This window comes from Perca flavescens, chromosome 24, assembly GCF_004354835.1.
Source record: "Perca flavescens isolate YP-PL-M2 chromosome 24, PFLA_1.0, whole genome shotgun sequence".
In the NCBI taxonomy this organism is placed as follows: Eukaryota; Metazoa; Chordata; class Actinopteri; order Perciformes; family Percidae; genus Perca; species Perca flavescens.
Window position 1 is genome coordinate 5401354 of NC_041354.1, and position 25704 is coordinate 5427057.

General features: G+C 39.9%; 3 protein-coding genes across 5 annotated transcripts; 1 reads left to right on the forward strand and 2 right to left on the reverse strand.

Annotated features, from left to right (window-relative positions):
- Window positions 1-981: 981 nt before the first annotated feature.
- Window positions 982-10106, reverse strand: timmdc1 (translocase of inner mitochondrial membrane domain containing 1). 2 transcript variants are annotated; one of them, XM_028571669.1, is made up of 8 exons: window positions 8159-10106; window positions 6187-6527; window positions 5547-5712; window positions 5081-5169; window positions 4346-4413; window positions 3844-3922; window positions 2273-2383; window positions 982-2150 (listed from the first exon to the last, which is right to left on the reverse strand). In XM_028571669.1, exons 2-8 carry the CDS (start codon window positions 6504-6506, stop codon window positions 2000-2002), a joined length of 984 nt encoding a protein of 327 aa, XP_028427470.1. In that variant the 5' UTR covers window positions 6507-6527; window positions 8159-10106; the 3' UTR covers window positions 982-1999. The 2 variants fall into 2 exon arrangements, with proteins under 2 accessions (XP_028427470.1, XP_028427469.1); XM_028571668.1 differs by having other exon boundaries at window positions 7756-10106.
- Window positions 8606-14377, reverse strand: poglut1 (protein O-glucosyltransferase 1). Of its 2 annotated transcripts, none has more exons than XM_028571663.1 (11): window positions 14280-14377; window positions 13610-13700; window positions 13210-13353; window positions 12899-13034; window positions 12675-12796; window positions 12477-12536; window positions 12208-12307; window positions 11935-11993; window positions 11615-11782; window positions 10818-10874; window positions 8606-10283 (listed from the first exon to the last, which is right to left on the reverse strand). In XM_028571663.1, the coding sequence occupies exons 1-11, from the start codon at window positions 14350-14352 to the stop codon at window positions 10127-10129; spliced, it is 1167 nt and encodes a 388-aa protein (XP_028427464.1). In that variant the 5' UTR covers window positions 14353-14377; the 3' UTR covers window positions 8606-10126. The 2 variants fall into 2 exon arrangements, with proteins under 2 accessions (XP_028427464.1, XP_028427465.1); XM_028571664.1 differs by having other exon boundaries at window positions 14261-14372.
- Window positions 14378-14900: 523 nt separating this feature from the next.
- LOC114550791 (calsequestrin-2) lies at window positions 14901-23517 on the forward strand. The gene is made up of 11 exons (XM_028571662.1): window positions 14901-15298; window positions 18319-18403; window positions 18670-18770; window positions 19767-19875; window positions 21056-21129; window positions 21643-21773; window positions 21858-21903; window positions 22027-22081; window positions 22170-22270; window positions 22365-22439; window positions 22521-23517. Exons 1-11 carry the CDS (start codon window positions 15056-15058, stop codon window positions 22728-22730), a joined length of 1230 nt encoding a protein of 409 aa, XP_028427463.1. The 5' UTR covers window positions 14901-15055; the 3' UTR covers window positions 22731-23517.
- The last annotated feature ends 2187 nt before the right edge of the window (window positions 23518-25704 follow it).

Below are 25704 nucleotides of genomic sequence, written 5' to 3' on the forward strand. Positions count from 1 at the left end.
ACTGAACCTCCTACAGGAGATAGGGGAAATAGCTATGATCATATTATGTCAGTTAGGATTTAATTCTGTCTGGTCAGAATGTATGTTATTGAAAACGGATGAATGTAGCATCGTGCATATGTTCTCCTTTTTATTTAGGGTAAATTTGCAGTTTCCCAAAGCCACCAACAGAGGGAACTAAGAGCCAATTTTAAAATGGTAATGCTCGGATAGCTGTCATCCCTTCTTATCTCATGTAGAGAGAATGACTACAGCATTCGGGCTACATAATCACACGTTTACGAGTTGCCAGTGAAGCCCAGTTTCAAAAGTGTTTAGACATTGCATTAACATTTTGTATTGTATTTTATTAGAGTGTTTTAATATTGTTCCACCCAAAAGGTTATGTCGTGGAAGTTTCCTTTGCAGCAGGGGGAAGAGTTTTCAGAATTTAGTAAAGTGAAACAAATAAGACAGACTGAGACTAAAACCAAGTTGGGTTTTTGTATTTTATTAAAATCATATATATATTTGCAAATATAGGAGCAACATGATTTCACAAAAGGCCGCAGCCCAGTGTGGAGTCAGTTTCTCAAATGAGTGAACAGAACACTAGGCTTTTATGCATCTTCAGAGTGACAGCACACACGCACTTGGCTTAGTATGACGCTACAATTTTGACAGGCAATCTGATACACATGAAGACAATCAAGAAATACAAGAGACATCTTGGAGCCATCTCACCTCCTCCTCCCTGTATGACTGTCATCCCCCCAGTTACAGCTAAACTGGCATGAGAAAACTAGAGACAGTTTTAGGGTGACCTTGTACCTTTATCGGTTCAGGCAAACAGTGCTGTCATGTTGTTCCAGACTGGATGTCTCACAAAGTTAGAATCAAAATCTACATGTGGGAAATGAGATAGACTCTTTCAGCATTTGTGAGAGAATTAAAGTAGAAATAAAACATAAAAATATATTATTAAATATATTATATATAAATGGAATTATGCTTAAATGTAATTTTTCCCATTACAGTTACATGTCCTAAAACTCTACAGTGAGAATGTGGAAGTGCTGCAACTTGGTAATGATGGGATGGGACTAGTGTCCATTTAAGCAAACCCGTTTTAAAGCATCAGCAACGGGTTAACACTGCTATTCAACAGACAGACATTTTTACAGGTGTTATACTCGGACAAAAAATATTTTTGTAACTCAACGATGCTGGGACACAGCTAACAGACAATTAAATTATTCTAAACCTTACCGCCAGTGTCTACCTGCAATAGTTCAAAGCTTCATAGCTTCATCATTTCTACTGGCTGTCCATCTGCATGTCAGCAGTGACCGCAGCATCCTGGGCCCCAGCTGTTGCTGTGTCACATCTTGTTTACACCAGGGACCAAGGCTATGTTTGACCTAGTTGCTAAAAAGCCCAAGAGGCAAAGCACACTACACACAACACAGACATGGGGAAAAGAAACAAGCCATTTTGTAATAGACATGAATTACAGTTTGTTGTTCGGTGTCAAAAAAGTTGGGTGTGCTAAACATAATGAGCAAACATCAGTAACTACTACAATAACTTACTATGAGAAGAAAGGTCAGGTCTTGGCAGGCCAGCGTAAGTGGTAAACTACTATACTTTGGCGGTTTTGGGAAAATGTTTGGGTTTAATGAAAGGGGCATTTTGTTCCATTTTTATTGTTTATTCTTAAGGAGGCAATACTGAAGGACACAATGACACTAAAAACACGAGCTGAGGTGATTTTGAAAGTTACGGAAACGTTACTTAAATATAGGAGACAGTGTGTTTCTTTGAGGTTAACGATTTTTTAATCAGGTCATATCCCTTTTTATAGATTGTACATCTATTATTGACAGGTACAACAGTTTCTTTTAATTCTGATGTAAAGCAGTTTTCATTCAGTTAGAAAGAAGATGTGTGGAGTCCAGGCAAAGAAGTGACCCATTTATCCTCCCAGTTGTGTCAAGTCCCACCTTCAATGTCCAACAGATCATTGGCTGTGTGAGTCCTGAGTCAAATCCTCATTCTGTGGTAAACTAAGCAGTTCCTGGATCCTTTGCATGTCCTTATTGGTTTCCTCTGCTTGAGAGCTGACATTCAGCTCTCCAATCAAATCATCTGTCAACTGCAGACGGGCCATCCTTAGGATAAAAAAAAAAAAAAAGAGAGAGTGACTGGTGAGCAACAAGACATCAGGATAACAACCATCGTGAATGTAAATTTGGGTTTGCGTTAATTATTAAAATCTTGTAATATATCTCACCATTCTGAGAGTCTGAGCTCGTAAAGTTCTCTGCGCTCTCGCCGCCTCCTCTCTCTGGCAGTTTCTCCTGATATCGACTGCATGCTAATGATCAAAGCACCAGTGGGAATCCTGAGCAGAAGTTCCCTTATGTTATTGTAAATATCATAAACATATTTAGAACATGTTTAATTGCTTTATAGAGTATTTTTGCATTAGAACATAAAATAGAAAATCCATTGTCACAGCACAGTTGTTACTACCTGCATAGTCTCGCACTGCCAGACTTATCTCCACAGCGCTGTGTCGGCGCTGGGTTATAGTCTGGCTGCACCCCCTATCTATTCTGGTATAGGGGAAAAAATGCTCTGGCTTGTTTGTACTTCTTTAAATCTATCATAACCATTCTGGGCAGCCTGATAGAGATAACGAGAGGGGAGGGTCATCCGGTGTTTGGATGTCAGGCTTTATCCCAGCAATGTACTGTATCTGTTGAGCCAGACTAGTACCTGCACAACAGATGCATCAGCTACTGTAATGTTTGCAACTATTCTATTGACACTTTACTGGACACAACACTGGGGAAACTTGGTAGATTCCTAAAACCCTCCTGCTATTGTATCATCTGTTTTGTAACAAATCTAGCTGTCACGTGTAAGTTTGTCAAAGCTTTAATTGCATAACCTTTCCAAGATGTCGCCCCACACTCCCCACCCCACTCAAACCTTCCTGTCACACCTCTGCCATGTGCCCGGACAAGAGGAGGATTCTTGGGTGAGATCTGGAGCGTGATGTGCTTTTCCGATTAGCTGCCTGCTTTCATTTTGTCCCCTTTTGCCCCGACTGCACCTGGCATAGCCAGGGCCGAGGCTGTTTGCACACATGTAATGCTCCAGGTGGCTGGTCACTCAAGCAGATAGTGAGATGAGGAGGAGGAAATACGAGTATGGAGCAAACAGGAGAACAGACTAGGGCTGAGCCAACACAAAGCTGACGATCACAGAGACAATCCAAACCAGCCCCCTCAGTCTGTTACACCATCAAACACCTGACCCTCAATCTCCATTACACAATAAAATTCAAATCTGCTCTTGGCTCTGTGCACTCAGCTGAAAGCGGCCAGAGGACAAAGTGAATAGTGGGACAGAGAGGGGAGAGAGGGCTGAGAAAGGAGATGGAGTGAAGCATAAGTCCAGATCAGACCATGGTAGATGGAGATGAGAGGCTGGAATAACAGAGATGGTATAAATGGAGAGGGGCAGCTGCTGCCTTGGCCTGCTTCCTTGCTTTAGTACGCAAAACATGGCCCTCTGCAGTGCACATGAGTCCCTCTGGCACCATGAACAGAGTTGGGGGTGGGGTGGGGGTTCAGCTGGGCAACAGAGGGTTGCTGGGAGGGGCGCAGCTGGCTGCCAGAGTGCTCACTGCTCTCAAGCACACAGGCATGAACGTATATACAAATATGAAAATCAATTCTGAGGATTGAAATGCTTCAGGGTAAAACTAGTTACTGTAACAAGTTGATGTGTTGGGACAGTTGGGGTAATCAATAAATATGAAAGGATAATTGTGGAAGCAGAAGCCAACCTTACCCCAACACTGCTCCAATGATTGTCCCTGCCACCAGCCCTACCAGGCCCAGGTTTAGTCTGAAAAGGCCTCCAGTCACCGCTACACACACACACACACACACACACACACACACACACACACACACACACACACACACACACACACACACTTTTTACATTATCATCTTGCATAACTCAATGCGTGTGTGAAATTTGACAAACAAACACAATATCTGCACAATATAAAATTACATTTCTGGACAGTGAATTTTTATAATATAGTATAGTAATGAGGTTGGAGAGAATCGGGGAGCGACATGCAACAATGGAGATCCTCAGTAAAAACATATGAATTTGTACAGAACAACCCCCAGATGGAGATGTGTTGAGATGTGCGAATGTGGAGCAGCCATGTTGTGATACAGCAAGTGCGCTCAGTTCGCTATCCCAGGATAAATCAAAGATAAAAAAAAAAGAAAAGAAATAGGTGTGATCAGGCCCCGTTGAAGCCCATGTGACTTACCTCCAGCTGCAGCATAATGGCTGAGGGAATACTTGTCTCGGTACACAGACAGCCCTGTGCTGACAGTACTAGAGAAGGAAGCGAACAGACAGACAGATGAGGGAAAGACAGTTAGACTGAAACCAAAAGATTTAAGAGGGATGATCACTGGAAATAAAAATAATATAATTAATACATTCTCTAATATAAATACTATTCTGCTAATCTGTATCACTGCAGATAAATTACCATTAGAGCTAAAAACTAAAACACTAAAATCACACTTAGCAAAAAGTTGTTACCACAAAGCGTCTCACTCTTCTCTCAAATCAGGGCTTAAAACCTGTTGCCACTTTTATAAATTTAAACTTGGGACTTTATATTTATATCTTGCACTGCCATTTTTAGTATACCATTTGGTTTGTCTTATTCTATTTTGACTTATTTATATATTCTATTTTAAAAAATACCATGTATGCATCTTTTTATATTGCCTTGCATTTCCTTTATATGTTCTCCTAATGCCTTTCTGTCTTTTGCACTTTGAATTGTATTGTTGTTGAAAGGTGCTACACAAATAAACATTGGGTTGACTTCAGTTGTGCTTGACTTAGAGGAAAGTTGCTGAAGCTAATGCAGCTTATTTGTTATATTCCTCCTTTGTAAACATTTTCCTTAAAATGTCCTCATGTTTATTGTCTCAAATATAACTCTAAACCTAACATATGGTCTGGAATAATCAATTTGTTTGCTTACTTGAACAAGGTGACAAAAGCAGCCACTCTCCAGCTCCATCTCCATCCATATCTCACGAAACCCCTGATTGCTGCATTATGAGCTGAGCGCTGATTTAGACAGAAAGGACACACAATCATAAGGTTGCTGCTGTGTTATTACCATGCTATAACATTAGAGTGTAACATTATCTATTAAAGTTTTCCCAGTAGTGCAGTAATTTTCTACTGAAACTTAATCAAGTATTAGGTGTCACAATTTCCAGCACTTGGTATTATCATTTTCAACACATCAATACTAACTGATCAGTGTCCAATCAAATGTTTTTGAGAGAATGTTACTCTAACTTTACTCTTATATTGTGATCTTGAGTGATTACACCTTTGTCACAGATTTTCCCTAAATCCTCTGCCAATACGGTTATTCAACGACAGGATTAATGGCACATGCACAGCCATATACTTTCCCTTTCCACTCACCCACTTACCACTGCTTCCACTCGGCTAGTATAGACTTCCGCCTGGCTGACTTGGATATACCTCTGCCTGGCATGGCGAGCAGCTGGCAGGCCTCCGTAGAGCAAGCCTGCTAGCGCTGCAACTACACCGCTCTTTATCACATTGGTCAGCTCCTCTGGGTACCTCTGTTTCACACTACAGGGAGACAAAAGCCATACATCTTTTGATAACCAACTCTGTGCCACTTATTCCTCATCTTTAGATACAGTAAAACTGCACTGTCAACTACGGTAACTGCCTAAATCACCTAAGAGAAATTGTGGGGGGACTAAAGAGCAGATGTGTTAGTTCAATACTATATTTGAGTATATGCAAAGTTTTAAAGTTTGTGTATTAAGGTACATGAGTGGTTGTTTTTGGAAGAAATACCATTAACATATTTTTACTTAATGAAACTGTCATGTCCAACGCATTCAAGTCTATGGTCTTGTAATTATACCCTTTCTCTCACCCAAACAGCAACACAAACAACAAAATGGATGCAGAAAGGAGGGCAAACTATTGTCTTTTAACAGTATTAAAAAGATGTATAATAAAAGTTTTTAAAGAGAGCAAGGAAATAAAGAGGGGAAAAAGAAGAAGAAATCAAAAAGAAACAAAAATACGAACTCTTTGTCAAAGAGATCCTTGATACGGTCCCATCCTGTGTCTGGGAATTCTGGCTTGCCTATGTTGCTTGGCATTTTGCTGGGAGAGGGGATGGGTGCAGAAGCAGGACTGGTGGTGGAGGAGGAAGAAGAGGGCATCTGTGCAGGCTGGGCAGCAGCCACATCAGCTGCATGGACCCTGGGGAGCAGGAAGCAGAAGGAAGGAGGCCTGGCACTCTGGATGAGGCCCTGCAGTAGGCCGGTGCTCAGTTTGCCCCGAGGGGCTAAATCTGCCTGTCGTCTCTGCAGGGCGAAGCCAGTTCTGGGCTGCTCTGGATTCATCACGCTTCAGCTGGCATTCGGCTGCAGCAGAGGCAGAAACACATGGCCATGGGTTGGGATGTTGCACCCTCTGCCTCAACTTAAGCTTCATCCTCAAAATAAACAGCCTTAAGGCAAATGAAATCCTGGCAAGACTAAACAGGCTGTCAAACTCAGCAGATGTTAAATGGTGCAGTCCTATCAAAACACACTGGGCACACAAGCAGACTTTCTGAGAAAAAAAAAATTCTTTGACTTCAAAATGCGTCATTGATGTTTCAATGAACTGCTGGGACCCTCAGGTCCTCGGAGCAGGGTCTGTTGGCTGCCTGGTCAAGGGTCAAAGATAAGTACAAAAGGTCACAGTAGTTTTACAAAGTTGTCTCTAAGACTCAAAAAAAAAAAAAAATATATGTATATAAAATATATATATGATGTTCTTTGCCCTCTGTTTTAAGAAATTGCTAAAGAGAAATATTTTTTAGGAAATTTGCTTATGCAAATGAATGTATAATGAAAATGATTGTATATGGAATTACACCTTCGCCCCATGTTGGCTGAGACCTGCAGCAGCACGGGTTCAAATCCAACCTGCGGCCTTTTGCTGCGTGTCATCCCCCATCTCTCTCCCCCTTTCATGTCTATCCACTGTCACTATAATAAAAGGGAAAAGCCCCACTAAATAATCTTAAAAATAAATAAAGGTGATGATAAATGACTATAGTGTGTGTAGCATATATATATATATATATATATATATATATATATATATATATATATATATATATAATTTTTTTTTTTTTCTGTCTTCAGTGGGAACCTATAATACTTCTGCAATACGTTTATCTCTCCGTTTATGTTCATTGGACTAAAAAGGCTGAAGTCTGCTTCCATGACGTGTATCCTAAAACAAAAAAAAATGTGCCATGTACCAAGCCTGTGAAAAATTAATAAAAAGAAAGATTTTAGTCCACACTTTGTTTCATATCTATTTTTATTTGAACATATCCTGCTTTATGTCCTTATTAGTTGTGTCAATGTAAGGATCCCTGAATGTAATGAACACCAACATTGCTGTTTGCAGCTTAACAAATGTGAACAATTGTTTGCTTTTGTTTTATATCATTTTAAAATGCAATACATTGAATGGTCAATAAAGTAACTAGCTGACATCGTTGGGCTGTTAACTTGAAATGGACATTTGTCAATACCCGTGTCACCTAATAAAATATATTTCTAATTGAAAATATTTGAAAGATAAACAACTTACGAAAATAAAGTCACATGCAGCCCGGCTAATGTGTTGGAAGGTGTCTTGTACAGCGTGTTCACATAATGTGACTTCAACTGACCTTCAATTAGCTTGATATCGTACAGCTGTGTCAGGTCAGATCTGACTTTCCAATGCTGTTAGCTAGGCTAAAATCTCACAACTTTAGCTAACTACCTAACATTAGAATGGCTCATGAAATGCAACATTAAGGTTTTAATTTCCGTCGTCTGTTAACATGCCTTGGTCGATAAAAGCTACAAGAGAAACGTAAATCATATCATTCATGTCCGATAGTAGGAGCCTTTAACACTTAACGTTAGCACATACTGTATATTATACAGTCTATGCGTTAGCATCAAACTTAGCATGCTATAAGTTTCTGTCGTTGGAAGCATCTTACCTGCAAAAGCGCAGAATTTCTCAACAATTTACTGTTTGTTTTATACAGTAACACAACCCTGGTTAATGCACATTCATTCTAAATATTGTCGACATTGCTTTTTTTTCATAATTGTCCTTCTGCTGTTTGTTTCTGAACGGTGACTTCACACAAGCTGCCGGTGTTGTTCCGACCTTTGACCTCCGCCAGAGTATACAGCGTCACAAACCAAATGGGGAAACAGCGCCCCCTTCAGTGGAGGACTGAACACTGTGTTGCATGTGCACTACTTTAGAAACCAAATTGTTTATTGGCACAAAAAAACAAAAATGCTGCCCAATGCTATAACAACCTGCCTGTCACACTTTGACCAGCCCCCCCGTCACAGTTTTTTGGTCAAATCAACATATTAATGGACCATCTTTACCTCAGTGTTTAACAATAGTGTAAAAAATAACCTCACGTTGATTAGAATCTGCTTGTTTACCGTACAATGTGAATACTACAACATATTCAACATTATCTGTATAAACTATCATCTCTTAACACCAAGACCAATTCTTTTAAAAAGGTAAAAACAATATGAGTGTATCTTGGAAACTCCACGCTTCAAAATATAATTACTTCCTCAAATGTCATTATTGACACTGTTGGCACTTAGTGTGGAATGAAATGTGGACTGTGAATATGTATTTTGTGCTTTCTTTAAGTTACAAATGTATGGCAGACCCATGCAAATGCAGACATTGGCATCATTGTTGCAATAAACAAGTAAATCAAACGACACATGGATATGTTGCTGTAATGATGCTTGGTAAAGAACTGCTAGTTTCCTCGTTGGTCCAGTAGAGGGGAGTGTAGCAAAGCTCATGTGTAAGCTGCCCCTCAACAACAGATTCCATGTACTTAACATATAATCTAAGTCAGTATTACTTTTGGCCATTACACTTAATTAAAGTAATAGGACTTGGTTAGATGGACTTATAGATCATGGTTTCTGAGTAGAATATTTCCCATATTTCCCCAGTTAACCGCATTAAATATGTAACAGCATAGCATCTGTAACAAGTATTATTATTGGTACATCCTTTGTGGATATTTGAGCAGCGGATGAAAGTCAACATCATACTATTTTTTAAATTAAAGTTTTAGGTGCTCCACAGTTGAATGTGCAATATTTTCATTAGATTTTGGTGGGTGGTCTGCAGGAAAAGGTCAGATGGTCAAGGGTTCAATTTAGATATATCTTGTGCAAGGAACTGAACTTCTTCTTCCACTCAGTCTTTGCAGGTCACTAAGGATAACCAAGTTAACACTTAATTACAATTTCGAAAATTTTACATTCTTCCTCAGTTTTCTGCAAGTGGTCTGATTTTCATGAAAAGCTGTCTGAAGCCCAGTCCAGATGATTCATTTTACAAAACAATGCAAACTGTATGTCACTTCCATATAGTTGAGGTACTCGTAAGACTGATGATGAATGGTCAAAATCGAAGCAGCGGAGGCCTGACTTTTAGTCGATAGTATGGGTCAAGCTCCAAAAATGACTGGATCCTACACTTCCTTTAATACAGTTTGATAGACAGATGATGTTTCATTAGACGCTCAATGCCATAATCTTTTAAGTGATCAATGACTCAGAATTGGCATATAAGCTCCCTTGTGGCACTTGAAGTTATGGCAGCATCCACAGTCAACATACTAAACTAAACCTATGGCTGTAATACTAAGCTATGTGTCCTGTGTCAGGACACATGGTCCAACCGTGCTCCACATTAGACTAAAACCCTGGACTCAATAGAAATAAATGTGAAAAGTATCTGGGCACAGTTTTAGATTGGCTAATTTAGGTGTGATTTTGACAAAAATATGGAACGCCAACATCAACATGTGGCGTTGCTTGTGAGGAAATCATTTGTTGTGGTGCAGTGATTACATTCATTATCTAGAGTTTTACTTCAGCTGCCCTGGTCCTGCAGAGTCTCGCTCTTATAGCTCCGTCTTGCTGGGTCTGGGGACAATCTGGTTCAAGTTGTTCTTTCTTTTGGGTTTGTAGGTGAGAAGATGGCTAAACTCAGAGAGGAGTCTCTCCCAGTAGCAGGAAACATCTTGCATCCGCAGGTGGTCAAGGATGAATTCCTTACCCCTGTGGGAAGGAAACGAAACAGAAAGTCAGTGTGCTTTTGGGACAAGAAATAAACAGTGTGTAACTTTAACACTGTTACATTCCACATTCCATTCTGTGGCAACTCTGAAGAAATCATCTCTCATCGGTTTTATTTTGTAACCTAAATTGCAACAGTTTTCCTATCTGTGTGAACCAACCTTGAGACAATCCTTCTGTCCATGCGGACTCTCTTTCGTATCTTACTACACGTCATCTAAATGAATGTAGCGATTGTTAGAAAATACGTATATACTTGTGTGTCTCATTAACCCTTTAGAACATTGTGAATTGAACCCTGCTTTGTGTCGCTTTGTTCTCCAAGATCTCACCACTGCTTTCAGAATCAACTGACAGAGGTCAAGCCAGTCTACGATAGGATAGGATTCGAAGCACAAAACAAATGTGATCGGAAACAGAAATAAACAGTGTGTAACGTCAACACTCACCTTTTCAAATACATAGGTGCTACATTTAATTCCCATTAAAATACAATCATAAAACATGACCTGTTACCTCGTTGCAATCTCCTCTGCAATGGCATCATTCTCTTTGACAAACTGTAGTAGTTCCCTGAGGAGAGAGAACATGTAACGGCATATCAATGTTTAGCATACATACTGTACAAGGGAGATTTATACCGAGACTCTATTCATTCAAGTACTGACCTGCCCATTTGTAAACTTCACCATGAGTTTCAATCAAGGACACACGTGTGAATTTGAACATGAAACTTCTCAAGTTTCTACTACTATAACACCTTTACATGTGTATTTGTATGATGCTGACATTCATAAGACTACAAAAGTATGTTTGTTGTAAATATTAAATAGAACAGAAGGAAATTAGATTTTATAATGTGTGAGAGGACACATTTAAACTTCTTTGGTTGTATTTGGTAAGAGTCAGTGAGTTATTCATTGACTATGCATTTAACACTCATAATCTGCAGGAACATTTGAGGTCTCAAACAGTAAGGGCCATATTTACTAAGGATTTGTGACCCTTTTTTAGGCCCTAAACTGGCTGCACTCAAAACTGCATGTTTGGTCTTATGTTAAGATTTATTTTAAGGCGTTCCTATTTAGAGATGCAAAATATGGAAGGAAGGAATGGAAAAACTATTTAAACTCAATTAACATTGAATATGATTCCATTAGCAATCTTCATTTAGAGGTAATCTAATCTCATTTAGAGCGATCTAAGACTGTGAAAAACATGTGAAATCTGTGACATCAAAGTGTAGACTAAACAACATTTAGACCAGGACTGCAAACAATCATCATAACTAAGTCTGACACTAGTTGTGGTACCTGACATCAGAGAGATCCTGCTTGACTGGGATGTAGTGGACCCAGGGCTTGAGCTGAGGGTAGAAAAACTCCTGCCAATCATCTCCCACATGAAACACCAGGGAACCACAGAGGAAGAGATGTTTGAAGCGGAAGCTGGCTGCCACACCTCGGAAGTTGAATAAATATCTGCAAGGATATAACAAGGGCAGGGAGGGACTGTTAAAACTAGTCACACATGATGTATGCATCATTTTATGGACGTTCAGTAAAGCTGTTGCGGTTTAACATGGTGTCATCCTAAAAGCTACATTTTGTCCTTGATGCAAAATTGAGCCTACTTGTATTTGCAGTGATCGACCAGTGGGATTTCTTTGGCCGGGGGTCTCCCTAGTGTGTCCTAAAACAGACAGAAAAACACAGGTTGGTAGATAATTAACACAGATTGACTTTCAGATTTCCCTTTTTTAATCAATATAAAAGTAAAGTCACAAGGGTGTAATGTGGTGTGTTTCTCTGTCAAACTGTCCGGATGCATTAAATCTCAACCAATCATTAGACAAGACAGGGTCAGACAGGGTATTTGACCCTGGCGTGGTTTCAGTATGACTGACCTTCTCAGACCTCCAGGCCTGGTTTTTTGTGTACTCTGCATCCACCAGCTCTGGAGCTTCTCTGGACAGAAGAATCAAAGGGTCGCGCTCTGGACTGGTTCTTTCAAAAAACAAAACAAGAAGAGAGTCACTTTTTAATATGTCTGAACTGTGCAGTCAACTGTGGCAAGAATATAGTTGAGTAAAGAGTAACGTGAAAACATTTGGATTGTTGTGTAATTTCACGTTATTACACAAAGGAATAAAGTCACAGGAGTGACGAGACTGACCTGGAGCCTCTGAAGAATCCTTTGGACTCCTTCTTCTTCCATGGCCACTGTGCTGCAGACCTACCACAACACATCACATCATATGAAAATGGCACACTGAAATAATATACTTCCTAGGCTATGGCTATTATTTAAGTGCTGCATTAATGCATTTAATGATTTATTCCACTAAATAGCAAAAAAGGTGCTACACCTTACTTTTTAAGATCATCCCTCATCAGATCCCATCTTCCCAGTCCAGTGGGGTATATGGGCCACACAGCAGGCCCTCCCTCCCAAAACGTCCATGCAGGGTACATGATGTCCTGGTAGTCTGCTGTCTACTTAAATCAAACATACACATATCCAAAACCAGTTATTGCATTTAATCAACATTTGTGTGTGATTTTAGCTGTGCATAAAACTAATGCGTAGAGTCTGACCTTACTGAAAGAGAAGACAGGCAGGGTTGGCTGCACCCAGTTGGGGACTTGAGGGTAATCCCTGACATTTACCACCATCTCCAAGTCAGGTAACCTGTCAATCACATCCAGGATGAAATGCTCCACCCCACTGCATCTGAAACCGGAAGACAGACTTAGGCAGGACAAACAAACAGCTGTATACATACATACTGTATATATTCTCTTTCAGTCTGTTTTGACTGATTGGGAGTAAATAAGTAACAATGTAAACCTTAATCTGAAGTGATCAAACATTAAGAACAATCACATCAGGTGCTTTTTCTCCTCACCTGGCAGGAAACATACAACTGTGTTCCCTGTACAACTTGTGTCCGATGATCTGGTAGTGGGTGCCCACCCCTCTCTGAACCGTCGCAGCCATGAGATCCTTGGAGATTCTCCCTTTAAAGGGCCGCAAGTCATCTTGTAGGACACTGGCACATACACATTATATAATTAACTCTTTAAAATGTAAACCTGCACAGTGGTAATGCAGCAAATATGTGTCAGTCTTTTTTTATCTTAGTTATTTATCTTGAAATCTGCACAAGCCTAAAACAGGCCTCAAAAGGTTTATTGCAGCATGGTCAGCTTCACTAATCTAATCATGTCTTGTAATTCCTGTTAGTTAAGAGAAAGCAGAGTTACAATATATGAGGAAAAGCAAAGGTATGTTGGCATTACACGCACCTTAGATGGCAGCTACAGTTGACAGGGTTGCATGGAGTGTGTCCTTTAGCAACATCAGAAATCTTGTCTCTAATTTTCTTCCACTGTTGACCTAAAAATAAATGCAAATCGGATCAGAAATTTTTTTTTTTTATTGGGTCACTATCCGCACACAAGGCTAATGGCTCAGCAAGCAGCTCAATTGTCCTAAAAAGGACCTCAAATATCCTGTATTTTTCATTGCTTTTATTCACTGTATAGTATCATAACTTTAAGTTACAATTGCAGCATAAAATATACTTTGTGACTTTATCTGAGTAAATACTATCATGGCAACCAGCCAGAGCATTTGTTAGTGCCAACTACCCTGAACTGAGACTACTACTACTAAAACTACACCCAGCCTCAATGAATATAACTTAATATAAATTAAATTTGACATATTTTTCACATTTGTTACAATGTTACTGTAAGTGAAACTTCACACAATTCATGCAAACCTTAACGTTAGCACAGTAAGCTTAGTTGAGTTAGCTCGTAGGCTAGTTAGCTTATGTTAGCTCGTGAAGTGATGAATGACTCCAACATCAAAAGTTCCCCCAAATATGTACAACGAAACAAAATGCAGCAAAGTCTTCCTACCATTTCTAAATATGGTTTCATGAGTCGTACCTGTTTAAATATGTATTACCTGACGCGGGAACCAAACACAAAACACAAACTTGCAACAGTGTAAAACACATCCAGAGCCAAAAGCGCTCCATTTTTCTCTCTATCCTCCAGCTCTGTCTGAAGAGGAGAAACAAAGCTGTGATCTGTGATCTGTTATTTCGGGCTGAACAGAGTCATTACGGTAATGCGCACAACAAAATTAATTTACAGGTTACATTACCGTAACATTTGGAAGACTAGCCTAAAGGATTCTGTCTTTTTATATTTACATGCACATTCTGCCTGTCTAAATAAACAAATAAATTATTCATTTATTTCCTAGCATGACATTTCATTTTCCAATGCATATTATATAATCATTGCTGATTAAAGGACTGATGAAATCCCCACACTTTCTCTGTTCTAATTTCAGAATTTATGTCAAGGACAGGGATGACTATAACATGGATAATTGTCCATGGATTGTTGAGGTAAGTTTCTCCATCAGTGAGATAAAAGGAGGAAACAAAGAGACCCTCTTGGGAGATTTGGGGCAGTAAGACTGTGACGAAAAGAGGAGGAGACAGAGGACAGGTGGAGAGGGAGAGCTATAGAGAGAAGCAGAGAGACAGATTAAATATTTGTGAGAATATTTCATATTTGCTAGAGAGGTAATAGAGATCAAATCGGTAGATGGATTTGAGCAAATCTCCTTTGTATGGTATATACTGTACTCTTCAAGTTAGGCCTTGAAAGGTTCTTTGATTTCTCTGCAAACTTCATCTGGCTTACAAACACCTCCACAACTGAGCAACAATGCAGCAAATCTGGCTTTCTCTATTGTGTGGCTTTTGCCTTCGCCTGGTTATCTTTTGCATGGCCGAGGAAGGTCTTGAATTCCCTAATTTTGACGGGAAGGACAGGGTGCTGGACATCAGCGAGCGCAACTACAAGAAGGCTTTGAAAAGATACGACCTGCTGTGCCTGTTCTACCATGAACCACTGCCTGCCAACAAGGGCCTGCAGAAGCGGTTCCAGATGACAGAGCTGGTGCTGGAGGTGAGAAAGAGGTTTTACAGGGGTGGGAAGCAGGGAGCTGGAGGAGTTAGGAATAGAAAGAAAATCAAATGTAGAGTTAAAGTAGAGGACATGGAGATTAGTACTGATATTCTGTCAAAGTGTCCCTGAGCAAGACACTGATCCCCAAGTTGCTCCCCTGATGCTGTATGTATAGCTGTCCACTGCTCCTAATGCTTGGTTAAATGCACTAATTAAAGTTAACTTCATACTGTGTGTATGTGACAAATTAAGAATAAAGTTTTGTTTCTTTATTAAGGAATTTGAATTAATTCCAATCTGAAAAAAGTGTAATGCCCTTTAATGCTGCCTAAAAACTGGGCATCTTTCTACATTTCGGAGATACCACTTTCTTTTCTTCATTAACCGTTAACAAATCCATTGGTTACAACTTTAGAACCTTTGAACGTGTTGGTGGGTCAGTCGGTTGACCACTTTGGTCCAGATTGGATTGATTGATAATTGATGGGCTGTCATGACATTTTGGATTTTGGTGAGTTTGCATGTAGCACCGCCAGTAGATTTTCAATTTAGTAACATAATATATAATCAAGAAAAGCAACAGTTTACATGTTTACAAGGATATCATTTTAAAATGATATTAAACATTTTTACCTGACAAAACATTAATCGATGACCAACCTTTCTGATTCATTTTCCATAGATGGACTAATCAATTAATTAAATAATTCAGGTTTACTTTGATTAATGAAATACCTGGCTGCATCACCATTGTCATTGTGAGCTTATCAGCATGCTGATGTTAGAATTTAGTCTTTGTTCCTTGATAAATGGCATAAACAACTAATCAATTGTTAGCTCATAAATTACAGTTCTAATCAACTAATTCTTACAACAGTCTACTTCCCTACAAATTCTTCATTTTCCAGTGACACTGCCACTGACTTCTTCAGATATGCACCTGAATCCCGTCAAGAAGACGTCATTACTGATCAAACATGTATGGGTTGTGTCATACGTTGCCCTGAACTATCTGATGCCACTGGTAACATAAAAATGTCTCAGGAAGCTGGAGCTCAAATCCCCGTAAGTTAGACTTGCAGCCTCAATGCTGGGCTCATTTGCTACTAACCTGTCATAACAAGTCACTGTATAGTCAGTGATCCCTTCACAGACACTGAATGTCTCATTCTTCCTCTGTCTGCTTGACGTGTCTTCTCAACCATACAGTGAAGAAGGATTCACAGTTGTCAAACGTTTTACCATGCACACTCTCTTAACTGGCAAGCAGTGATTTTCAATCCCATTATGTGCCCTCCTCTGCGGTTCACATGTATCCAGGGATTGTTTCTAGGTCATTCTGTTAATTATAGATTGTTCCAAAAACTCTTTACTATCTGGCTGTGGACTAGAAGTAAGATGTATTTTTGCATCCCTTCCCTTATTTATGAGCTGTAAAGTATGACAAAAAGGGGACCCATATTTTCACATTTTCAGTTATCACTTTTCCATTCCTGTCTTGTTTCATGCACTGAAAGCAGAAACCCGTTCAGTTAAACAGAACCAGACTTTGGTTCTCTCCAATATATCAAAATCTGTTTTCCTTCCTCCAGAACTGTGAGCTGAAAAGCAAGCAGTCCTGACTCACAGCTTCCCTCTAACAAGAAAACTCCGCAGGCGTCTCTCAGCACACACGTGCACGCGCACACACACACACACACACACACACACACACACACACACACACACACACACACACACACACACACACACACACACACACACACACACACACACACACATCTCTGTAATGAAAAGATGTATTAACGAAGACAGCAGCAGCTGTGGATGCCAGCTTGAATACAGTGTAGAAAGTGCCAAGCTAAATACAGAGTGCAGAGTAGAAGGTGTTTAATCCCAGGCTGATCCGTGGAGTATATTTAACAGTTAAGGTGATTTCAGTTAGTATATCTTTAAAGGATAAGACGGTCCAACGCATTCTCCGTGGTATAGATTTTAGAAATACTGAAGTCTTAATTTCCTGGAAATGTTATCTTCCTACATCAGCGGTTCCCAAACATTTAGCATTTTGACAAAATTGCACTGTCTACTTGGTACCCCTTGTCACTCATTTCATATGTTGTTGAGTTAATAATTTGTATTGACCAGACAAAGTAAATCTTTGCAGCATTTCACATGAAAAAGCAAAAAGTAAAGAAAAGTCAGAAAACTTTACTCATCTTTCCTATCCTGTTAATCATCTTGCGACCCCAAAGGTTTATCTTGCGACCCCTTCGTGGGGTAGGCTTGCTACCCCCCCAGGTTGGGAACCGCTGCCTTGTGATGGACTCTAGAGCCACACTCATGACACAATCATGAATCACTGTGAGAAGGAAGGCAACTTCTTTATATAGCAGATTCAATACACAGTAGTGGTTCAAAGTGCTTTTCAAATGGCATATAATAAAAATAAGAGTCTACTGTCACACTAGGGAGGGTGTAGCTGTGTGCATGCACAGTGGTGGTTTGAGCTGCTAACATGCTAATATAAAGTTTACCATGTTATTTTAATGTGTTAGCATGCTAATATTTGCTAAACACAGTAAAGATTTATATATGGTATCATCATGGTATCATCATGGACAGTGCCAAAGATCCTTAGGAAGGTTGTTCCAAGTATGTGTAGCATAGTGCGAAGGAGTTAGCAAGTCCAAGTCAAAAAACCTTACAAGACTTCCATAAGGTTTATATGGAGAAAGCATGTCAGAAATGTTGACATCCTGTTTCAACTTGAGTCATCTTATGCTAGCAATAGTTTTAGATTATAAACTGATTTAATATTGCTGCTAAATTTTTGATCTGACTCCAAAACAACGCCTACATATCTGGCCTGACTCTGACTTAAGTGGGCAATGATTTTCTGTCTTTATTTGCTAACAAGATAATATTTTGCACATCCAGTCAATAATGTGTTCAACGTAGCCTACGTAAAAAAAAGAAGAGCTTTAAGCTGACTGACATTTGTCTGTGTGAACACCCAGCTCACAGCTCAGGTCCTGGAGAACAAAGACATCGGTTTTGGGATGGTGGACTCCCAGAAGGATGCCAAAGTAGCCAAAAAACTGGGTATGACTCATGTGTCTTCATCATTCCACAGATGCCTACCACAGTATCAGTTGCATTGCTGTGAATGTCTAAATTCAGATTTTGCTTTTATACTAGATCAGTATTTTCTAATCCCCTCTCATGCTTTCTTTGTGTGACTTTGCTCATACACACCTTGCCAATAATGTACTGTTATGGAAATGGTTTCTTTGCTACTTTTCTCTAAATGTGAAGCCCTGAATTTAGCTTTATCAAAGTCATATACTAGATTCCTGCTGTTCACTTAGGTCTGGAGGAGGTGGGCAGCTTGTATGTCTTTAAGGACGACCGTGTCATTGAGTTCGATGGGGAGCTTTCAGCAGACACACTGGTGGAGTTTCTGTTGGATGTAAGTAGAAAATCAGATTCTGCTGATTTTTTAGATGTGTAACCTTGGCGGCCATTGAGAGAAGAAATCCTCAAGCAATTAATAGCTACGTATTTCACTTTTCCCCTGAAGGTATTTCTTATTATAAGTGATAATCCGTGTCAATCATGTGCAAATGAATACATTTAAAGTAATAGTTTGACATTTTGGGAAATTGATTTGCAAAGTGGAAAGAGACGCTGGTTCTTGAAGTGTTTTTCCCCCATTTCCATTTTAAAAGAATCACAGGACTCTACAGGATAATTTAACGATTCTATAAGTTTGTGTTATGGCCACCAGTTTAAAATATTTAAATCAATCAAATATTTCAAATCAAATCTGTCATTTTGGCAGACAGCTAACAAATACTACAATACCCATGAGCCTCAGCCACAGTTGCTATGGAGAAGAGGCCAGTCAGAGGCATGAATCAGAGCTGTATGGAAAACGCGTTGTTGTTGCATTTGTAAACAAAACATAGCACCATAATTGCTGAATTCATCAAAAATCGACCCAGAATTTGAAAGTTAATTGATTTAAACTGCAGATTGTGATTTCGTGTTTCTTAAGCAAACGCAATCGTTAGCTCTGGGATTGAATGTTTCCGACAAAATGAATCTTGGGAGTCGTAGTAAAACCTTTAAAGTTTTTACGAATGCCTACACAGACTCGTACCTTTCTTTGTATCAAAGAACCTAATATTTTTGAATGCAGTTGTTAATCTTTTGTTCTGATGATTTAACTGGGAGAGTTAATGCAGAGCAAACATTAATGGGACTTTCACTTCCAGAACCAGCCATTCCCAATTCACAACTGTATATGCTTATTCACTTTCTTTCTGGGAGGGAGCCTAGACAACTCTCGGCAAGAAAGTGTGAACCATACACTGTTCGTATTTGCATTCAGTGGTGGGAACGTGTTAAACATTGACCATTTCTTGGCAGTAAAATACCTTAACTGTATTATACCGCCCCATAGGTGCTGGAGGACCCAGTGGAAATGCTCAACAACGCCATGGAGCTGCGAGCCTTTGAGAGGATGGAGGAAGACATCCGCCTCATTGGCTACTTCAAGGGAGAAGATTCATGTTAGTTTACCACCAAACTCATACTCAGTGGTGGAATGTAACTAACTACATGTACTCAAGTACTGTACTTAAGTACAAATTTGAGGGACTTGTACTTTACTTGAGTATTTTTTTTTCATGCCACTTTCTACTTCTACTCCATTCATCTGACAGCTTTAGGTACTAGTTACTTTACGAGTTAAGATTTTTGCACACAAAACACATGTAGTTTATGAAATACAATGTTTTATCATAAATTAAACTACCAAACAATATACCGACCTATAAGCACAACTGAAATGATTAGACCATTAAACACTAAGCTGATTGACAGATCGTTTCCGGTTTCTAAAATGTGAGGATTTTTACTTTTACTTTTAATACTTTAAGTACATTTCCTTGAGGATATTTACATACTTTTACTTAAGTAACATTTTCACAATGCAGGGCTTTTACTTGTGTGGTGTTAGTACTTTCACTTAAGTAAAGGATCTGAATACTTCTTCCACCACTGCTCATGCTAGCGTCTATTTTAGCAAGTGAAGTGTGTGTTAATGCAAACACAAAAGCATAAGGAGTTTGTGATTGGGTCACCAACACTGTTTCTCTGTCCCCTAAAAAGTTGCCTCACCGAGTTGTTCCCAAGACGCTAATGGGATCTAGAGGCTAATGGAGCTACATCACCATGCGGGAGGGAAACCTGATTCCAGACTGTGGCACTCTCACTCAGTCCCACGAGAGACTTTAAATAGCTTCTAGTTCTCTGTATATTAGGTCAAACTGCAATTATAGTTCCTCTCAAAAAAAAGGGGAGAAAAAGTGAGACAGGGAAGATGCTATCTGGTCCGATATGACAGTTGACAGTTTCATTATGGAGCCTATTTCTGTCCAGAGATAGGTTGCTCCTTGGTTGTGCCCTTGTTGGGAGCAGAGCCAGGAGCACGTTGCAAGCGTATAAAACTGTATCAAGGGAGACTTTGTTACTTGGGTGGAGACAGTGGAATCATGATGGGAAATAGAATGACGCAAATGTGTTTCACTGCTTGTCTTCCTGATCACATACTTTAGATTTGGGCTAGGGATGTGAGCAGAATGTGAACGATGAAGTTCCACAATTACAAAGTTTTACTTTCTCAATTTTGGTTTCTGCCATTCTCTCTTGAGTTCCTCATCAATTTCTCTGTCCTTTTTCTTAAATCAGACTACAAAGCTTTCCAGGAGGCCTCAGAGCGTTTTCAACCTTACATCAAGTTCTTTGCTACATTTGATAAATCTGTAAGTCTTGCTGTACAAACTAAAATCCTAATCTGTATTTATAGTTGCTAAATCTAAGGATCGCTATCAATCCACTACTGATTACTCTCACATACACATTGCTTGTTAATGCACTATTTAATGGAGTAATAGTTCGACCATTTTGGAAATACGCTTATTCGCTTTCTTGCCGAGAATAAGATGAGAGCATCATAATGTCAGTATGCTAAATATGAAGCTACAGCCAGCAGCTGGTTAGCATAGCTTAGCACAAGGACTTGAAGAAGAAAGCGCATAAGTCTATTCTAGTTTTTTTAATGAATATTAACACTGTGAAATGATAGGTAATCGCTCTTTTGGTTGAAACCCTGTTGTTTTCTAGTTTTTAGTGTAAAATGCATTTATTAGCAAATGAATATTTTTGAATAATTTTTTGTTTGTCTAATAAGCTTCATCCACTCATTCAACAAAAGCACATAATTATATCCTTCACACGTTTATCATAATGTCATCCTGGCATGTTGTATGTTTTAGGTAGCCAAACACCTCTCCCTCAAGATGAATGAAGTGAATTTTTATGAGCCCTTCATGGAGGAGCCGGCCATCCTGCCTGGCAGACCTCTGTCTGAGATGGATATTGTCGAATTTGTCAACCAACATAGAAGGTCTATTTGATTTATATTGTTTAAGGGTTATCTTAACGCTTTTAAAACCTGGTTAAATATTTTACAATAATATGCTCTTTACAGGGCTACTTTGAGGAAGCTCCGGGCAGAGAATATGTTTGAAACATGGGTGAGTAGGAGGTCGGTCTTTCCAAAGTAGACCGAGTTGGCTCCCCAAACCATTTTTCATACATTTTCATAGATTTGTCTTAAGCAAGTTTGAGGTAGTACTTAACTTTTTTTCAATTCCTAGGAGGACGACATGGATGGAATTCATATTGTTGCGTTTGCCGAAGAGGAAGATCCAGGTCTGAGCCTTTTCTCTTTTCATTTTGCAGTTGTATACCTTTGTATTTTCTTATGTGAGCTCATGCTGCCCTGTTCTGCCGTCCCCAGATGGCTATGAGTTCCTGGAGATCCTGAAAGATGTGGCCAGAGACAACACCAACAACCCAGAGCTCAGCATCGTCTGGATCGACCCCGATGACTTCCCTCTGGTTCTGCCTCATCCTTAGCTTAGTATTTCTAACAAAGAGTATCACATTTGTCACTGATAGTCTAAGTTAACTTGGGTTTGTCTCGCCCCTCCAGCTGACCACTTACTGGGAAAAAACTTTCAAGTTGGACCTGTTTAGACCTCAGATTGGTGTGGTCAATGTCACAGATGTAAGTAATGGTTAGAATCTTAGACTGTAGGAAAGTTAATGAACCCTATAACCTTATCATTCTTGGTGCTCTGTGGTCCAGGCAGACAGCGTGTGGCTGGACATGTCCAACGATGAAGACCTGCCCACCCCTGAGGAGCTGGAGGACTGGATAGAGGACGTCCTGTCTGGGAGGGTGAACACGGAGGATGATGACGAGTCTGCCGATGACATGGAAAACCCTGACGGCTACGTTCCAGCGGACAGCTACGAAAGTCACGACCCAGATGAGGAAGATGATAATGATGACTAACCAGAATGTCAAGGGTTGGTGTCCTGGCAGTTCACACCTGGGTCAAAATACTGAACTCGCTTGGCACATTAGAGCCACATTACTGATACATTCTCACTCTTTTTTTCCAAATCATTTAAACAAAGTAACATTTAAAGGAAACGTATGGTGTTGCAAAAAGAGATGTAGATTTTGGTTTAAATAGTTAAGCAGATAAAACAGAACAGATTAAAGGTCATTATGGGAAATTTGTGGCCCAGATTATAATAAGTTAGCACAGTGCCTGAAGCGGTAATTCTCCTGTACTCACCAAGGATCAAGATATCAGCATACTGAAGCTTCTGTGTCGCATACTGTACACATGTAAGTTAAAGCTCAATTTTTAGATTTTGGCCATTTTGAGGGCAGCGCATCAAACTTTAAACACTGACATTTAATCAGCCTTTAAGTTGCTATAGCTTCCAAAGTTCCTATTTAAACATCCAGCTGACATGGAGCACCATTAACATTCACGTGGAGTCAAATGATACGTTAGTCCAATATTCACTCTCCTGTTAGCTTCGTTTTGGTCTCTGCCAACTAGTGAGTAAAATATCTGTCTCTTTAGTTTCTAAATGCTCCACTATGTTCACCAGCTATCAGCTAGCGTTGCCTGACTGCGGTTTGGTGCTGGTCAGGTAGCCCACGGTGGGTTTTCAGAGCTTTACGCAGAACTGTAACGATGCGGACCAAGAAACCAAAACAATGACCAGGAACTACAGAGTCAGATGATAATTATTTGTGAGTGTCACTATGAGAGACATCTATCACATATATTACACATGTATTGAAAGTATTGATTACAACAGCTTTAAGCTTGACATAAATGATTAGATAGTTGGGAGGAATTGTGTGTGTGTGTGTGTGTGTGTGTGTGTGTGTGTGTGTATGTATATATATATAAGAAAATAAATGACATGTTTTTGATGTTCTAAGTTTAATAGTGCTTGGATTGTTTTCTTGTGATTAATTGAGGGTAAATAAAAGTACACGCCAACGATGTGCACGTCTTTTAATGTGAACCACCTCTGCTGTTTTTAGAACACACACACACACACACACACACACACACACACACACACACACACACACACACACACACACACACACACACACACACACACACACACACACACACACACACTTCAGTTCTCTTCCTCATTAGGAAGGTCCAGACTGATGCTCAAGACAGCAGATTGGCACAATTTCTCCCTCAGTCACTTCACCTTGAATTATTCAAACATCAGTGAATAATTCAGCATCATTATGCCTCATAATGGGAGAAGGGACCTGGACAGTGAGGCTGGGGGAGATGGGGTGAGACAAGCTAAAAGGTTGCCCACTGGGGCCCAACAAACTGCATAAGGAGCAGACAAACTCCTGCTGGACATGAATTAATAATACAGGGCCGTGCAAGAATAATTATTCCCCTGGAGGTGGATGTGATGCAGTGTGTAAACAGTATGTTTGTAGCAAGGTGTGGGATTTACACACAATCCATGCAGCCATAGCCGAGAGAGGAGAACATTTAACTGCGTGTGTGCATTTAAACGTGACCTGAGGCAAGACGACATGTCACGCTCTCTCCTGAGGAAAAGGAAGCAGGCAGTGTCATGGTGCAGGTGTTGTGATGTTCTGCAGGGCCCTTAGGTTACATTATCCTGTGACTGTCAAGAGTGATGGTGTTTTACATGAACGTTGACTAAAAGGAGGGCAGAAGGATGGAATTCTCTCACACACACACACACACACACACACACACACACACACACACACACACACACAAACCTCCTCACTCCCAAGAGAGAAAGGATGAGAGCAACACATAGCGGGTGGGAGGATGCAGGTTCAATATAAAACGGCAAAAGAACAAAGAAAAGACAGGCGTAAGATGTGTTAAGGGTGTAGATTTCTGTTCCAAACGTAAGCCGCTAGAAGGATTTCCTCTCACGTCTCGATCTGCAGATAACCAAGTCATTACCAAACAAATATAGAGGGAAGAATGAAGATAAGAAAAACATCCCATTTAGATGCAAATGCTCATTTTCCTCTCTCTTCACCTCTCTCCTCCTCGTCGCGGTCCTACACAGAGCAGGCGGGTACGGGAGGGGGATTAAGCCTGGGACAGATGAGTTCCGACAGGCGGCCTCACATCCCAGGCTCGCCGAGGTATGAGGTTGTTTGTTTTCAGCACCGGACACCGACACTGACATTCATTTACCCGCAAGGCCCGGCTGCGCCACTCTGACAGGCTGACGGCAAGCCAATTACCATTGAGCTTCATGACAACAAAAAGCCCCCAAATCAAGGCCAAAAAAAACGGAAGTTTTGCACCGGCCTGTCACACAGCAGGGCCAGACGCCTAATGGGCAGTGACAGAGCAGAGTGTTAGCAAGCCTACAGCCGGGCCGAGAAACTAGTGCATATGGAGATGCTGCAGAGTAATTCTGGAAGACTATTGAAACTGCAATAGGAAAAAATGGCTATGCAGTTTGAATGCAGGGAACATGGGACAAATCTAAATCATCAGTGGTACACGTTTTCATTAGGGAAGCCTAGAATGGCCGTGGTCACAATAACCCAATTTTATTTGTCATCTCGTTATAAAAGTGTCATTTTAAGGGTTTTCAAATTTGTACTCCGAAGGACTAAGTTTTCACCTTCAATCGTTTTTTCTTTTTTGTTTAATGGTTTTTGGAGTTTTGAACTCTTTAAACCAGGCAGTTAATCAATCAAAAAAGTAAAAACTGAAATATCTTAATATATTATAATTGATTAATTGGTAAGTTAAATATACCATTAAAATCATGTTACAAATACCTTAATTGCAATTTTAAAAGGTAAAAAACTAAACAAAAGGAAGAAATCCATTATAGACAGAAAGACACAAAAAGCCTCAATAGACCAGAATGCAATGCAGCCATTAAGCAGGTTGGGTTTTGAGCACATAGTCCTC

Excerpts from the sequence above, each read along its gene's own strand:
- timmdc1 (XM_028571669.1), bottom strand. The coding sequence starts at position 6,506 with ATGAATCCAGAGCAGCCCAGAACTGGCTTCGCCCTGCAGAGACGACAG. Across the intron at positions 4,414-5,080 it reads GCTTTTGTCACCTTGTTCAA|TACTGTCAGCACAGGGCTGT; the intron begins GTAAGCAAACAA and ends TTCCTTCTCTAG. Across the intron at positions 2,151-2,272 it reads GAGCTCAGACTCTCAGAATG|GATGGCCCGTCTGCAGTTGA; the intron begins GTGAGATATATT and ends TTTTATCCTAAG.
- poglut1 (XM_028571663.1), bottom strand. The coding sequence starts at position 14,352 with ATGGAGCGCTTTTGGCTCTGGATGTGTTTTACACTGTTGCAAGTTTGT. Across the intron at positions 11,783-11,934 it reads GTCGATCACTGCAAATACAA|ATATTTATTCAACTTCCGAG; the intron begins GTAGGCTCAATT and ends ATATCCTTGCAG. Across the intron at positions 10,875-11,614 it reads CAGGATCTCTCTGATGTCAG|GGAACTACTACAGTTTGTCA; the intron begins GTACCACAACTA and ends CTCTCTCCTCAG.
- LOC114550791 (XM_028571662.1), top strand. The coding sequence starts at position 15,056 with ATGCAGCAAATCTGGCTTTCTCTATTGTGTGGCTTTTGCCTTCGCCTG. Across the intron at positions 21,904-22,026 it reads AGAATATGTTTGAAACATGG|GAGGACGACATGGATGGAAT; the intron begins GTGAGTAGGAGG and ends TTCAATTCCTAG. Across the intron at positions 22,082-22,169 it reads TGCCGAAGAGGAAGATCCAG|ATGGCTATGAGTTCCTGGAG; the intron begins GTCTGAGCCTTT and ends TGCCGTCCCCAG.